Source organism: Artibeus jamaicensis, unplaced genomic scaffold (assembly GCF_021234435.1).
Source record: "Artibeus jamaicensis isolate MK-2021 breed Jamaican fruit bat unplaced genomic scaffold, CSHL_Jam_final contig_332, whole genome shotgun sequence".
NCBI lineage: Eukaryota > Metazoa > Chordata > Mammalia > Chiroptera > Phyllostomidae > Artibeus > Artibeus jamaicensis.
Window position 1 is genome coordinate 21,327,614 of NW_026521788.1, and position 12,599 is coordinate 21,340,212.

The 12,599-nt window shown below is 51.8% G+C and overlaps 1 protein-coding gene across 3 annotated transcripts in view; it reads left to right on the forward strand.

The window, feature by feature from the left end:
- Nucleotides 1-12,551, forward strand: part of HK1 (hexokinase 1) — a 63,746-nt gene extending 51,195 nt beyond the window's left edge. For all 3 annotated transcript variants that reach the window (XM_037130578.2, XM_037130577.2, XM_037130579.2), the window contains exons 12-18: nt 144-263; nt 1,532-1,627; nt 3,621-3,720; nt 5,840-6,023; nt 7,800-7,955; nt 9,826-10,059; nt 11,665-12,551. In XM_037130578.2, the coding sequence (XP_036986473.2) occupies nt 144-263; nt 1,532-1,627; nt 3,621-3,720; nt 5,840-6,023; nt 7,800-7,955; nt 9,826-10,059; nt 11,665-11,809 (1,035 nt within the window). In that variant the 3' untranslated portion in view covers nt 11,810-12,551. The remainder of the gene's footprint in view (nt 1-143; nt 264-1,531; nt 1,628-3,620; nt 3,721-5,839; nt 6,024-7,799; nt 7,956-9,825; nt 10,060-11,664) is intronic.
- The last annotated feature ends 48 nt before the right edge of the window (nt 12,552-12,599 follow it).

Consider the following 12,599-nt stretch of genomic DNA (forward strand, 5'->3'; position numbering starts at 1 on the left):
TCTTGGACAGGGGGGCTCACTCTGCATGTGTCAGGTTTTATGTCTCTGTGCATGCATGTGTGTGCACACGTGTGCACTTGGACTAGTGCTCCGAAAGTACAAAACCAAAGAGTGCACATGGAATCCCTTTTTCTCTCCTAAAGCTGTTTGACCACATCGTCTCCTGCATCTCCGACTTCCTGGACTACATGGGAATCAAGGGCCCCCGGATGCCTCTGGGCTTCACATTCTCATTTCCCTGCAAGCAGACTAGCCTGGATGAGGTGAGTCAGACGCTGGGCAGCCTGACTGTCACTGCCGACTGTCCCTGCTGATGTGGGCTGGCCCTGGAGGCCTCCTGCAGCCTCATTGTCTCCCCGGCTTAGCGGGTATGGCTCAGAGGTCACTGTGGGTTGACCCAAGCTTTATGCGACACCCGCAGTACGTCTTAAGACCCATCTTTAATCATTTAAAGCTTTTATCTTTTCTGGGAAGCCTTGTCCTCCAGACAGAAAGAATCTCAGCTTCCTCTGGGTTCCCTGTTCCTCTAATGTTGCCCATCATAGTACTTTTTACAGTTGTTAGTGATTGTGTCTTTTCTGCTCTGTTGTATATTTCTTAAGTGAGGACCTTTGACCCCACATGCCCTAGCACAGAATTCTGTCAGAAGAAATACTTGATAAATAAATGTTTGTTTAATAAATGGGATGCAACAGGGTCCAAGATCAGGGCTTGAACACCTGCTGAACACTGAGAGCTGGGTAGAGCTGAATGTTGTGGTTTCTGTCCTCAGGGGCCCTCAGTCTGGGGGGTCCCAGCCCTACACCAGCAGTGCTGCATTGCTCTAAGGGCTGTCAATGGGTGGGAGCATATCCTGTGCACAGGGAACTGATTTTGCAGTCACAGAGGCAAGACCAAGCCTGTCCTGCTGGAAGAGTCACAGTGCCTCTGTGTGTCACAGGTGGATGTGTGGCCAGGGAGGAGGCCCTGGAGGTGATGTTACATCACACTTGGCCTTGGGTCAGGGTTTGAGTTATATGATTGGCAGAACCAGGGAAGCTGGTAGAGCCGCCAGCCTCTGGAAGCCAGTAAATGCAGCACTTGGGACTGTTTTCCTCTGAAGGCCTTGTAGGCGTCAGCAGTCAGAGCCACATGAACTTGTTTCTTGCGGTTCATCTACACACCTCCCTCCCGTGCACCTGCAGCCCAGGCAACCCTCAGTTTTACTTTAGGGAGCAGCCGTGTTAACTAAACAGTGCATTTCTCCACTTAGGTTGTTGGCAGCCTGTCCTTCAGGGGACCTAGGTGGTTATATCTGGGGCAGCACGTTTAACCTTCTGTGCCTTGGTTTCTCCACCTGTAAATGGGGGTTATAAACCAGACTGCTGTGAGGCTAGTGCAGAGGGGTTGGGCCTACGTGGGACTGTTAGTACTTGATTAGTTTGTGGCTCAGTTCTTCCAGCATCGTCTCGCTGTAAGTTCGCAGCAGGGAATGGGATTCTGTGTTGAGGGGTAATTACCCAGGGCTCTCCTAATGCCTTTCCTGTTGCAGGGAATCTTGATCACCTGGACGAAGGGGTTTAAGGCAACCGACTGTGTGGGGCACGACGTAGTCACCTTACTAAGGGAAGCAGTCAAGAGGAGAGAGGTAACTTATTACAAAGATGTTTGTAACAATCTTTACTGTGCTTTTGGGGTTATAAAAATCGTACTGCTGATCATGGAGACGTTATACAATCCAGGAGCACGTGACCTGGGTAGAAAGTTTCCCCAACGGTCAGCAATAAAACAGAGGTGAACAGTTTCGAGTTGTTAAGGGATAGTTTGTTTAAAAAGGTAAAATCATAACTCTCCTATGGATTGGAAAAGGGAAAAGCAGTTCCTGACAGCCGGGCACAGCCTGGCACCCCTGTCAGACCATGGTGTCCTCCCGTGGGACACAGACGTCCTCGTGGCCACTCCCTGACCACGCTGCAACTGGACAAGGATGAGGGTGCTCCCTCATCACGGCAGAGCTCAGCATGCACTCGGAGGGTGGCCCCGTGTGCGGAGGGTGTCCTCCCCAGACCAGAGCCCCACTCCTCTGAGCCCTCCCCGAACGACGGCCCAGGCTCAGAGCCCGTGCTCAGCCCTCTGACACCCTCCGAGCTGCCCCAGGGCTGCAGCCGTCAGGGGTCTGGCCTTGTTCCCCCGCTGCTGTTTCTGTTGGCCTTCGGCTGGACAACACTGGCAAAACAGAAAACGAAAGATTCCCGAGATTCTGTTTCACTCATTAATTAATTAGAGAAATCAGTGAGAAGTTTAAATACATTAGCTCAAACATTTCCAGTTTAAAAGAGCAGACTAATACAGAGGCAGGCAGACTGAAAGGAATGGGTTTGAGAGAGGGTCGGCTGCACCTGGAAGGGTGTGCTAGACAACGGTAATGTGTCATTGAAAAGAAACCCGATGATCTACTTTTGCCCACCTCACAACTCTTTTTTTAAACAAGATTTTATTTATTTATTTTTAGAGAGAGGGGAAGGGAGGGAGAAAGAGAGGGAGAGAAATGTCAATGGGTTGGTTGCCTCTCATACACACCCTGATGGGGGACTGAACCTGCAACCCAGGCATGTGCCCTACCAGGAGTCAATCAAACCAGTGACCTTCCACTTTGTGGATGACACCCAACCAACTGAGCCACATCGGTCAGGGCCCATTTCACAACACTTAGTGTTAGCGTCCTTTCACATGTAACAACACATGTTTTTAAAAATGGGAATCCTGCCACGTGTGCTATTCTACAACTTGCTTCTTTCATTAGTTTTTTATTTTCATTTTTAAAGGTTGTTTTTTTTTTACTTTTAGAGAGAGGGGAAGGGAGGGAGAAAGAGAGGGAGAGAGTTAATCCATGAGAGACACATTGATCAGTTGCCTCTTATATGCCCCCAATTGGGGGCCTGGCCCACAATCCAGGCACATGCCCCGACTGGAGTTGAACCTGAAACTTTTTGGTTTGCAGGCCGACGCTCAGTCCACTGGGCCAGACCAGCCAGGATGTGTTCCTCATTTAATATGAAACGGGCATTGTCTCGTGTCACAACATGCAGACCAACCTCATACTTTTTCTTGGCTGTACAGGATCCCCGCGTTCGTCTGAACCGTGGTTTCTGTAACTCCTTTGGATCTATTTTTGGGTTGTTTCTCTTTCTGGTTCCTGCAAGTCATGTAGTACATATCCTTGTACAGGTGCCTTTGTGTTCCTGTGTGGCTATTTCTGAAAGACAGATTCGTAGAAATAAACTTGGCATTCTCATTTTGCCCTCTGAAAGGCTATATGCTTTAAAGTCCCAAGAGAAAGCTTTCTGGCTAAGTCTTTTGTCCATTCAATAGTTCCCTCTAGGCTGCCTCTTTAGAACTCAAAACCATCTGTGAAATGAGTAGAATACTTCGTTCTCTAGGTCTCAGACTCGAGACACATCATTAATAGTAGGTGTTTCGTCAGTGAAGGAGCATTTAATTGCCTTTTGTAGGCTGGTAAGAAAACTCAGCTGGTGCACCGGCAGCCCCGACTGCGGTGCAGCCCCGTGAACCTGTGGAATTCAAGCCAGGCAGTGCTCTTCCCTCCGCGGAAGCTAAAGCTTGTCTCTTTTTTTCCAAAGGAATTCGATCTGGACGTGGTGGCCATAGTCAACGACACAGTGGGCACCATGATGACCTGTGCCTATGAGGAGCCCACCTGTGAGGTCGGACTCATCGTAGGTGGGTGTCCTAGAAGGTCTCTCTCCTCAGGGCAAGGAAGGCTGGTTTTCCTATTTTGTGGGGCCTCGAACCTGCAGCTCAGCCCTCTCTGTGAGACAGCGTATCTGTGTAAGGCTGCAGAGCCCTCCGGGAGGTTCTCCCCCCCCCAGCCCCCAGTGCTGAATGTGACCCCCAGACTGTCAGGAAGGCAGCTCTCCAGGAATGAGGTCTCAGGCGGCTCAGGGATGCGGTGGAGGGGGTGGGAGCACCTGGAGGTGGCCTGGCCTGCGGGGCAACCCTTGAGCTTGTGTGGAGAAGCCCCAGGGGGTGTTGCCAGGCCTGCCGCCGGGAAGGAGGAGGAGCTCTCCTGTCCTGACGGTGGGGAATCTGGAGAAGGGTTTTGGGGGCTCTTTTGCCTTTAACAGCCACTGTCTGTGAGCAGTCCCAGTTGCCGAAGCGGGTTGGGAAGGGTTATCTGTTGGCTTTGCCGACGTTCCCTCATAGCCCGAGCGCTTTAGGGGCTTGGGCCTTGTGAGCACATAATCCCTGAAGCATATTGATTTGGGCTGTTGAGGAAACCCTTTGTCTAATGGAACCTGCTCCTGGTGTCAGGGATGCTGGGGAAAGGACCCAGCCTGGACAGGGAAGGGTGCTGTGCTGCTGCCTGGTCCCTTCTGGGAGTGTCTGGGATAAAGCCCCCAGTGGGCTGCCCTGCCAGTGCCAGGAAGACCTTGTCATTTGTTAAACCATACTTGGCTCCTAGGGAAATACAAAGAACTAGGGAGCAGCTCCCGGTGAAAGGTTTTTGGGGGCCTGGCTCTGGGGCTCATCTGTTGTCTCTTCTTTCTTTTGCAAAGCTTTGTTTCTCCACCAGCCCCTCCCGGTCTTCCCTTATGAATGGGCCTGGGTGTGAAATGCAAAGCCAGAGTGACACAGCACATTCCCCGCTTCCAGGCCAGGCCTCACCTTCCGCCCTGGAGGGTCAGGGAAGCCCAATTAGCTGTTTCTGGCACCGGAGGAGTAGGGGGCGGGGCATAGAGGCAGAGGAAGGGGAAGGGCGGGGCTCCCCACTGCTCCCACTGTATTCAAAGCCACGTATTTCTTCCTGTCAGTTGGTCTCTGCTGCTCAGCACTTCCATGGGCAAAAAGTGTGGGTTTCATGTTTTGACTTCCATTGCTCAGTTTTACACTCTTTTTTTACAGAACTCCTTGGTTAATTGGTATGTTTTAAAATTTCTAGTCCATTCACCGAGATGAGGACAGTGACCACAAGCTTGGATATTGTGGCAATTAAAACTGCTGTGAAAGCTTTAGGCCTCTCCCTCTCGATTTCTATACTGAACTCCCCATGGATGAGAACAGCAGGCAGTTTGTGGCCCCACCCAGTCCTTGGGGGGCCACAGGTGGAGCATCCCTGCTCTGGGGGAGTTCAGGGTTGGAAATCAGAGGCTCCCGAGCCCTGGGACCCAGTGGTCACAGTGTGTGGTGCACCCAGGGAGGTGGTCCTTGGAGAATCATCAGATTTTCAAAGAGGTCTGTGGTACTAGAATGTGCGGAATCATCACTTTAGAAAGGCACCCTTGGAAAGCGTAGGACAGTGTCCTCCAGGGTCTTAACTGTGGGCTTCGTTCTGGGACACTTGGAGAGTTTGCTGAGCAGGCATAGTCCATGACCATCTTTGGTAAGAAAAGACCAGGAACACCCATGGTCTGATAGTAGACAGCCCCCCGGTGTGATGTGTGTGTGTGTGTGTGTGTGTGTGTGCGCCCTGTGTGTGTGAAGAGAGTGAGAGAGAGTAAGACAGAGCAAGAGCAAGAGAGAGAAATATCCTTCCAGTGTGAATATTGTCTAACTGTCCACTATTGAAGATACATTTCTTTATTGTAAGAACATCTGTTAAAACAAATATAACCCTGCCTGGGCAGGTGAACAGATGAGGCACTTGGTATTGATGTCTTAGTATAAGGTAAAAATTCTCTGGATGGTTTGACTCTGACTCTCTTTGTATATTCGGAGATTTTTCTGGAAAACATTAGGAAAGCGAAGCTATTACTTTGTTCATCTCAGAAACGCCCTCTGTTGGGAACCGCGGGCCGTGGGCCCAGGCGCAGGTCTGATTGCCCCCCCTCGCGTGTTCCAGGGACGGGCAGCAACGCCTGCTACATGGAAGAGATGAAGAACGTGGAGATGCTGGAGGGGAATGAGGGGCGGATGTGCATCAACATGGAGTGGGGAGCTTTTGGGGACAACGGGTGTCTGGATGATATCAGAACACAGTATGACAAGCTGGTGGATGAATATTCTCTAAACGCTGGGAAACAGAGGTAACTGCCTATCGGAGGAGACACACAGTGGTGGGTCAGGGTGGGGAGGGTGTTCTGCCTGCTAACAGTCGAAGAAGTTTCTAGTAGTAGGAGTGGGTTTACACAGAGGCTCTGGTCCCTTCCTCGGATTTCCTTCTGACCTTGGCGTTTGGCCCCCGGGGAGCAGGGATGAGGGATGGGCCCCTGACATGGTGCAAGAGGGCCCAGGTTGCACGTTGATGTCGTCCTCAGCCGCCTCTTCTGGGGACAAAGTGGGGGTGACTAATAGAAACCTCTTGGTCAGTAGTTTTTGTCTTGTTTAGTGGATGTAGAACACACTTGACTTGCAGATATCAAAGGGCAAGGGAAATTATATCTGGCCCGCGGGTTTGGGGAGGGGCATGGGGAGGCTCTAGTCAGGGTTGAGGCAGGAGTCTCAGCTCCATTCATCCTTCCCGTAGTGGACTACCTGGGTCACTAGGGGCTGTTTGGAGCTTTACAGCTTGGGTCTCAGGGACCCTCCCATCTGTAGCCCCCAGGATTCAGGCCATCCTCTGCCAGCACCAGGATGAGTAGGTCTAAGTGGTGTCCCCAGGAGCAGAAAGTAGGGCTGGGTGGTACCTCTCAGATATAAGTTGTTCCCCAGCCACCCTCCAGATATTTGACTTTTCCAAATACCACCAGTGCTGTTACTGACGTTTTTTTTTTCCATAAATCAGCTTATATTCTTAAATTTAATGAGGGAGAAAAAAAAACCAGGAAACCCCAAATTACCATAAATAGATGGCAGTCATAAAATCAATACAGCAAAAAGTGTTATCCAGGTCTAGCTACCGTTGCCTACCAGCAGCTCTGAACGAAGGCCTTGCTGACAGGGGCCGAAAGCCACATCAGCACCACACTGGGAAGGCGGCCTGGAAGGGCCGAGAAGGCCGGGCGGGAGCAGTGGTGGTAGTGCCGTGTCTTGTTTTTTCTGTGCACCAGCTGCAGTCTGGAGCGGACTCTTCCCTGCTCGGGGTCACTGGGACTGGGCAGGGGTCATGGAAGCATTTAAATACTTGGTCATTTGTTGGGGTCCTTGAGTTGGGAGAAGGCAGGAAATAAACCCCCCAGGACTGGACCCTCGGGAGTGCTGTGGCTGTGTGAATCCTCCAGTCTGCATTGCTTTATCAAGCCGCCTCGTGCCTGACCAAGTACTCTGGGATTTTGCAAAACCTTCCAGAAATCTAGTAGGAAATTTCCCCTTACTGTCTTCTTGTCACTCCCAGACTCAGCCGGTCACTTGATTATTCTGTAGATATTTATTGAGCACTTGACGGAGAGCCCAGCGCGTTGTGGTGCTGGGCTCTGGGACTCTAGGCTGAACCAGACCGGCACCTTTCCTCTTCCTGAGGCTCTTGCTGCCGGGTGATGAGAGGCGGGGACCTGTGCGCGTCGGGAGGGAGAAGGGGCGTTGTGGGGCCGGAGATGTGTGGATCAGACCTGGTCTTGGAGGGGCAGACGGGCCTCTGGAGAAGTGACGTTGGAGCTGAGAGCCGGAGTGGGGCTTTTCAGACAAAGGCCCGAAGCTAGGGGAGGAGGGAAATGGTGCAGCACTGAGACACACGTGACTTCATTTCTGATCCCGGCTGGGGCTGAGGATGCCTCAGTCCCTTCTGGCCTCACTCTCTTGCCTCCTCTGGGAGCACAGGGCAGGGGGTGCGGACTGGGGGTGCCCCTGACGGGCAGGAAGACGCCCGCGGTAACCGTGGGACTGAAGGCTTCACATAAACGCCCAGGCCCCTGCTCCTATTTCAGGTTTGAGAAGATGATCAGTGGCATGTACCTGGGTGAAATTGTTCGCAACATCTTGATCGACTTCACCAAGAAGGGATTCCTCTTCCGGGGGCAGATCTCTGAGCCGCTGAAGACTCGGGGCATCTTCCAGACCAAGTATCTCTCTCAGATTGAGAGGTGAGTGGAGAGGGGCTTCCCTGCAGGGGCCCATTAGAGGTCTGCAGGGCCAGGGGTCACCAGGCACCCGAGGGGACATTGTGGCCATTTGTGAGGAGGTTTCTTCCTCCTATAATTTTATTATAAATTACTTTCCTTTTATTTGCCCTTTATGTTTGTCATTATATTGATTTCTTTGAAATTGTATACATAAATAGGTCATTGACTCCATTTCGGGATAATGAATATAGTGGAGAAACTTTCCTCTGCCCTCCTAGGTTCTTCCAGCTTGTCTAATAATTAAATCTATGTAAGACAAACAAGACGTAATCAGATTTAATTACATATGAATGGTATGAACAGGGACCCCACGTCCATGAGAGGGTCAGAGACAGAAAGTTAAAATGAGGCATATAGGAAATCAGAGAAAAAAATTGAGTCCTGGCTGGCGTAGCTCAGCTGGCTGGGCGTCCGGTAAACCAAAAGGTTGCCGGTTCGATTCCAGTCAGGTCACATGCCTGGGTTGTGGGCCTGGTCCCTGACCAGGGTACGTGCTAGAGGCAACCAATCGATGTTTCTCTCCCTCTCTTTCTCTCTACCTTCCCCTCTCTCTAAAATAAATAAAGTCTTTTAAAAAAGGAAGAAAAAATTAACGAGTTTTGCTAATAGCATCTGTAAGTTTAAGAGAATCATTAATCAAACTTATACAGAAAACAACAAACTAAGGAAACATTTGCTGCCTGTGACAAGATACAGACCTCGGCCCAGCTGGCAGGAGCGCGGTCCCGTCCGGTCCCAAGGCCACTCTGCTCACCGGCTCTGGGCTTTGAGCGAGTTACTCAGTCTTTCCCGGGCTCAGTTTCTTCATCTTTAAAGTGGGAATAATTATGCTTGGTTGGTTGGTTGGTATGAAGGGGAAATATGATAATGTATGTAAAGCACCTGTTACATGGTATGTCCCCAAGCAAGGCTGGCTGCTCTTATCACCATTTTGTCATTGTCATCAGTCACCTACAGTTCTTTGAACTGAATGAGACAAAATATCCTAGGAGGGTAAAAGTCTTTATATAATAGTTAGTTCATATGGCCAATAAACAAATGAAAAAGAAAGGTCTTCCTCACTAATAGAGAAGAGTGCAGATTAAACTACAGTGTGATGCCATTCTTACCAAATTGCCAAATGTAAAAAGCGACCCTTTCCGCCGGGGACCAGGACAGTCAGACACTCTGCTGCAGAGGGACAGACGATAACACCTTTCTGAAAGGCACTTGGCGACCTGTATCCAGATCATTTTGACCCAGAAGTGTGTCCTAAGGGAAAAACTGAGGTTGCACACAAAGATTTATAAGTAGGAAACTTTATCAGAATGTTACTTTGTAACAGCAGAAGGTTACAAACAACTTAAATTTCTCTACACTGGCTAAACAAATGACGGCGCATGGCCAGAGTGGAATGCCGAGGACTCGGTTTTCAGTCCTGCTGTTAGGTGAGCAGGCGGGAAGTTGCTCCCATGTGTGAAGTAGGAAAAAGCAATACAGAAAACCACATGTCAAGGACAAGACCGTTTTGCGTATCATAAGAACAAAGATAGTTTAGTGATGTTCAGAAAAAACAGATCGGAAGGAAGTATATTAAAATGTTAATGGCATTTCCCCTAGTGTTGGGATCGTGGGATAGTTTTAATTTTCCAATATTTATTTTTTTAGACTTGCTTGATTTCCTACAATTTAACAGGTAATGCTTTGGGGACCAGTTTAACAAATAACAAATCAATTACTTTGAAGGGAAAAATCCCCATGAGCCCATTCGTGAGTAAGTGCAGTGAGGTGGCTCCCAGGCTGCTCTGGTGGGTCACGCTTCATTCTGCCTCCTGGCTTTTGTCCGCCGCAGTGACCGGTTAGCGCTGCTCCAGGTCCGGGCCATCCTCCAGCAGCTGGGCCTGAATAGCACCTGCGACGACAGTATCCTCGTCAAGACCGTGTGTGGCGTGGTGTCCAAGAGGGCCGCGCAGCTGTGTGGCGCGGGCATGGCCGCCGTGGTGGATAAGATCCGGGAAAACAGAGGGCTGGACCGTCTCAACGTGACCGTGGGGGTGGATGGAACACTCTACAAGCTTCATCCCCAGTGAGTGGGGCTTCCAGTTGGGGTGGGCAGAGCTGCCTGGGCTGGAGAGTTCCTTTGGTGGTGATGGGACAGGAGGATGCGATTCCCGTCAGGACAATTCCTCAAGGGGCGGGGCTGACCTGGGATGAGGCAGTGAGCTGCTCTGAAGTCTCCCTGAGAGAGGCGGAGAAGGGGCTTTACTTGGCCAGCATCATGACATGTCCCTTGCCCTGCTCCCCCTGGGCCCCACTAGGGTCAGGCAGAGTCCGGGTGGGACTCCCCAGTGGGGAGCAGGAAAGGAGGTGGGGATGGGTGCGGGCTCACCCACGTCGGCCTGGTAGGTGCAGCCTGGCCAGGAGCCTGTGTCCGGTGAGTGGGGAGAGGGAGAGAACAAGGCAGAGGACGACTCGGGGTCTTGTGCACCTGCTGTCAGTGCTTGGGAGGCAGGAGCAGTCGGCCCTGGGCTCGTAGCAGGGAGGGGGTGGGGGATACGTCTGTTGTTCAAGTGCCCAACCCTCCTCCAGGCTGGGGGAGGGTGTGTGGCCCTTCTGCTCTTTGATCCACTGCATTGTCCCAAATCTTGGCTCTTATGAATAGTGACCATATTACTTATTGTCTAAACTCTGGGATGCTTTTGCCAGTGAAGACTGTGCTATTTATAATTACGCTGGCACCATCCCAGATAAACCAGGCCATGACGTCACCCTACTTGAATGCGACGTCACCCAACTAACTCATCACAGGCATTACCTTACCTCATGGCCGGGGGCTGGACCATGCATCTTGGTCCATTCTCACTTTCATCTCCCCACTCGATAGTTGTGCCCTTCCTTACCTGGGGCAGTGCACAGGCGTGGGTTAGAGCTAGGCTTCGGAGCTGTACACACTTGGACTTAATCCTGGCACCCCCCTTTGGAAGCTGGGTTCCATTGCTCGACCTCTGACAAGTCTCATCTTCCTCCTGGGATAGTAGCCACTGGCAGGACCAGAAATTATGCCTGAAAAGTGTAGGGTACCTGCTAGGTGTTCAGCAAAGGGCTGTCCGTGTTAAGTCTAAGAGCCCTATTGCCCTGACCATTCTCAGCCTGGTCCTGTCTCCTTTTCAGCACAAAACGCAAGAACCTCGAGTCACCTCTCATTCAGAGATTCCCTTTCACTGGGGGCCGCCCGCTGCTGGCTTCAGGCGCAGGGTGGTAGAGATGGTGATAGGCCGGGCCTCAGCGGGCTGCAGCTGTGGGGATGGCGTCTGTGCCCGTGCAGTCTGCGGAACCGGCCCATCTCAGCGGCCCGCGCCCAGGCCTTTGCACCCTTTTTGGGTTTGGCTCCCTAGGAGCTTCCAGGTGTGTCTTTGAGAATAGGTGTGTCGGAATGTGTGTTATTTACACCCTGGGCCTTATAAACTGTACGGGGCAGTTTGTTTTGGGATGCTGAGCCGAAGACTGTGACAGTAGGCCTGCCTGTGAGTCCACTTTCCCCCTGCCCCTCTCAGTAAGCCACAGCTGCTTCCAGGCAGCCCCTCCCATCTTGTCTGCCTCCTTTTTATTGGGGCCGTTTAGTGTCTTCCGGTGGGTCTAGCGTCTCTTCTCCTCTTCCCCTACCTACCTGTTTCGCTCTTGTCTTTTTCAGCTTCTCCAGAATCATGCACCAAACCGTGAAGGAACTGTCACCAAAGTGTAATGTGTCCTTCCTCCTGTCCGAAGACGGTAGTGGCAAGGGGGCTGCCCTCATCACGGCAGTGGGTGTGCGGCTGCGGGAGGACATGAGCAGCTAAGGGGCCCGGCCCCCAGCCTGCTGCCCTTCCAGCACTTACGTATCTCTCCAAGCGGCGACCCCTGTTCTCCCAGCGGGCCGTGCTGGGAGACCCCGGCACCAGAGCCCGGCACTGCCACCGCGGGGAGGGAAACGGAGGCCAGCTAATGGCTCATAGCGTAGGCCACAAGATAGAGTGTGTGCTGCTGATAATCTCCCTCACCTCGGGGTCCCTCCTCACCTGTCCCGCCACTCTGCATGATTCGATTCCAGCCCGGCCATGCGGCCCCCACATGTGAAGTTTCGTGGCGCCCATTTCTAATTTATGCATTCGTCCAACAGTTATTTATTGGCCTGAGATGAAAAGTCACACCGTCTCACAGGCTTTAGGGTGTCCGTAGCCCGTCCTGGGGGACGAATCCCCTGTGTAAAATTTATTATCACCAGCAGACACTGCCGGGGCTCCTCCCAGGGGCGCTCGCCGCTCCCTCCTGTCCCAGCACCCACTGCTGTCTGGCGTCTGAAGGTTCCCGTCCGGGCACGTCTGTGCCACTGGATTGCGTGTCTGTGGACCTGGTCATAGCCACATTGTGACTGTCTTGCATTCTATCTTGGGTGGGGGGGATGTGGGCAGTCCTGTGGCAGAGTGTCTTGTCTCTATTCGCCTAAAAGGAACCAATCAACAAAATAGTGCCCTCATTGGAATGTCCCATCGCTTCTGTGAGCCATGTCGTATGACCTAGTAAACTTTGTACCAATTCAAAGACCTGAGTGATGCTTAATGGCTGGGGATGGGGGAGGGCATCTGGGGA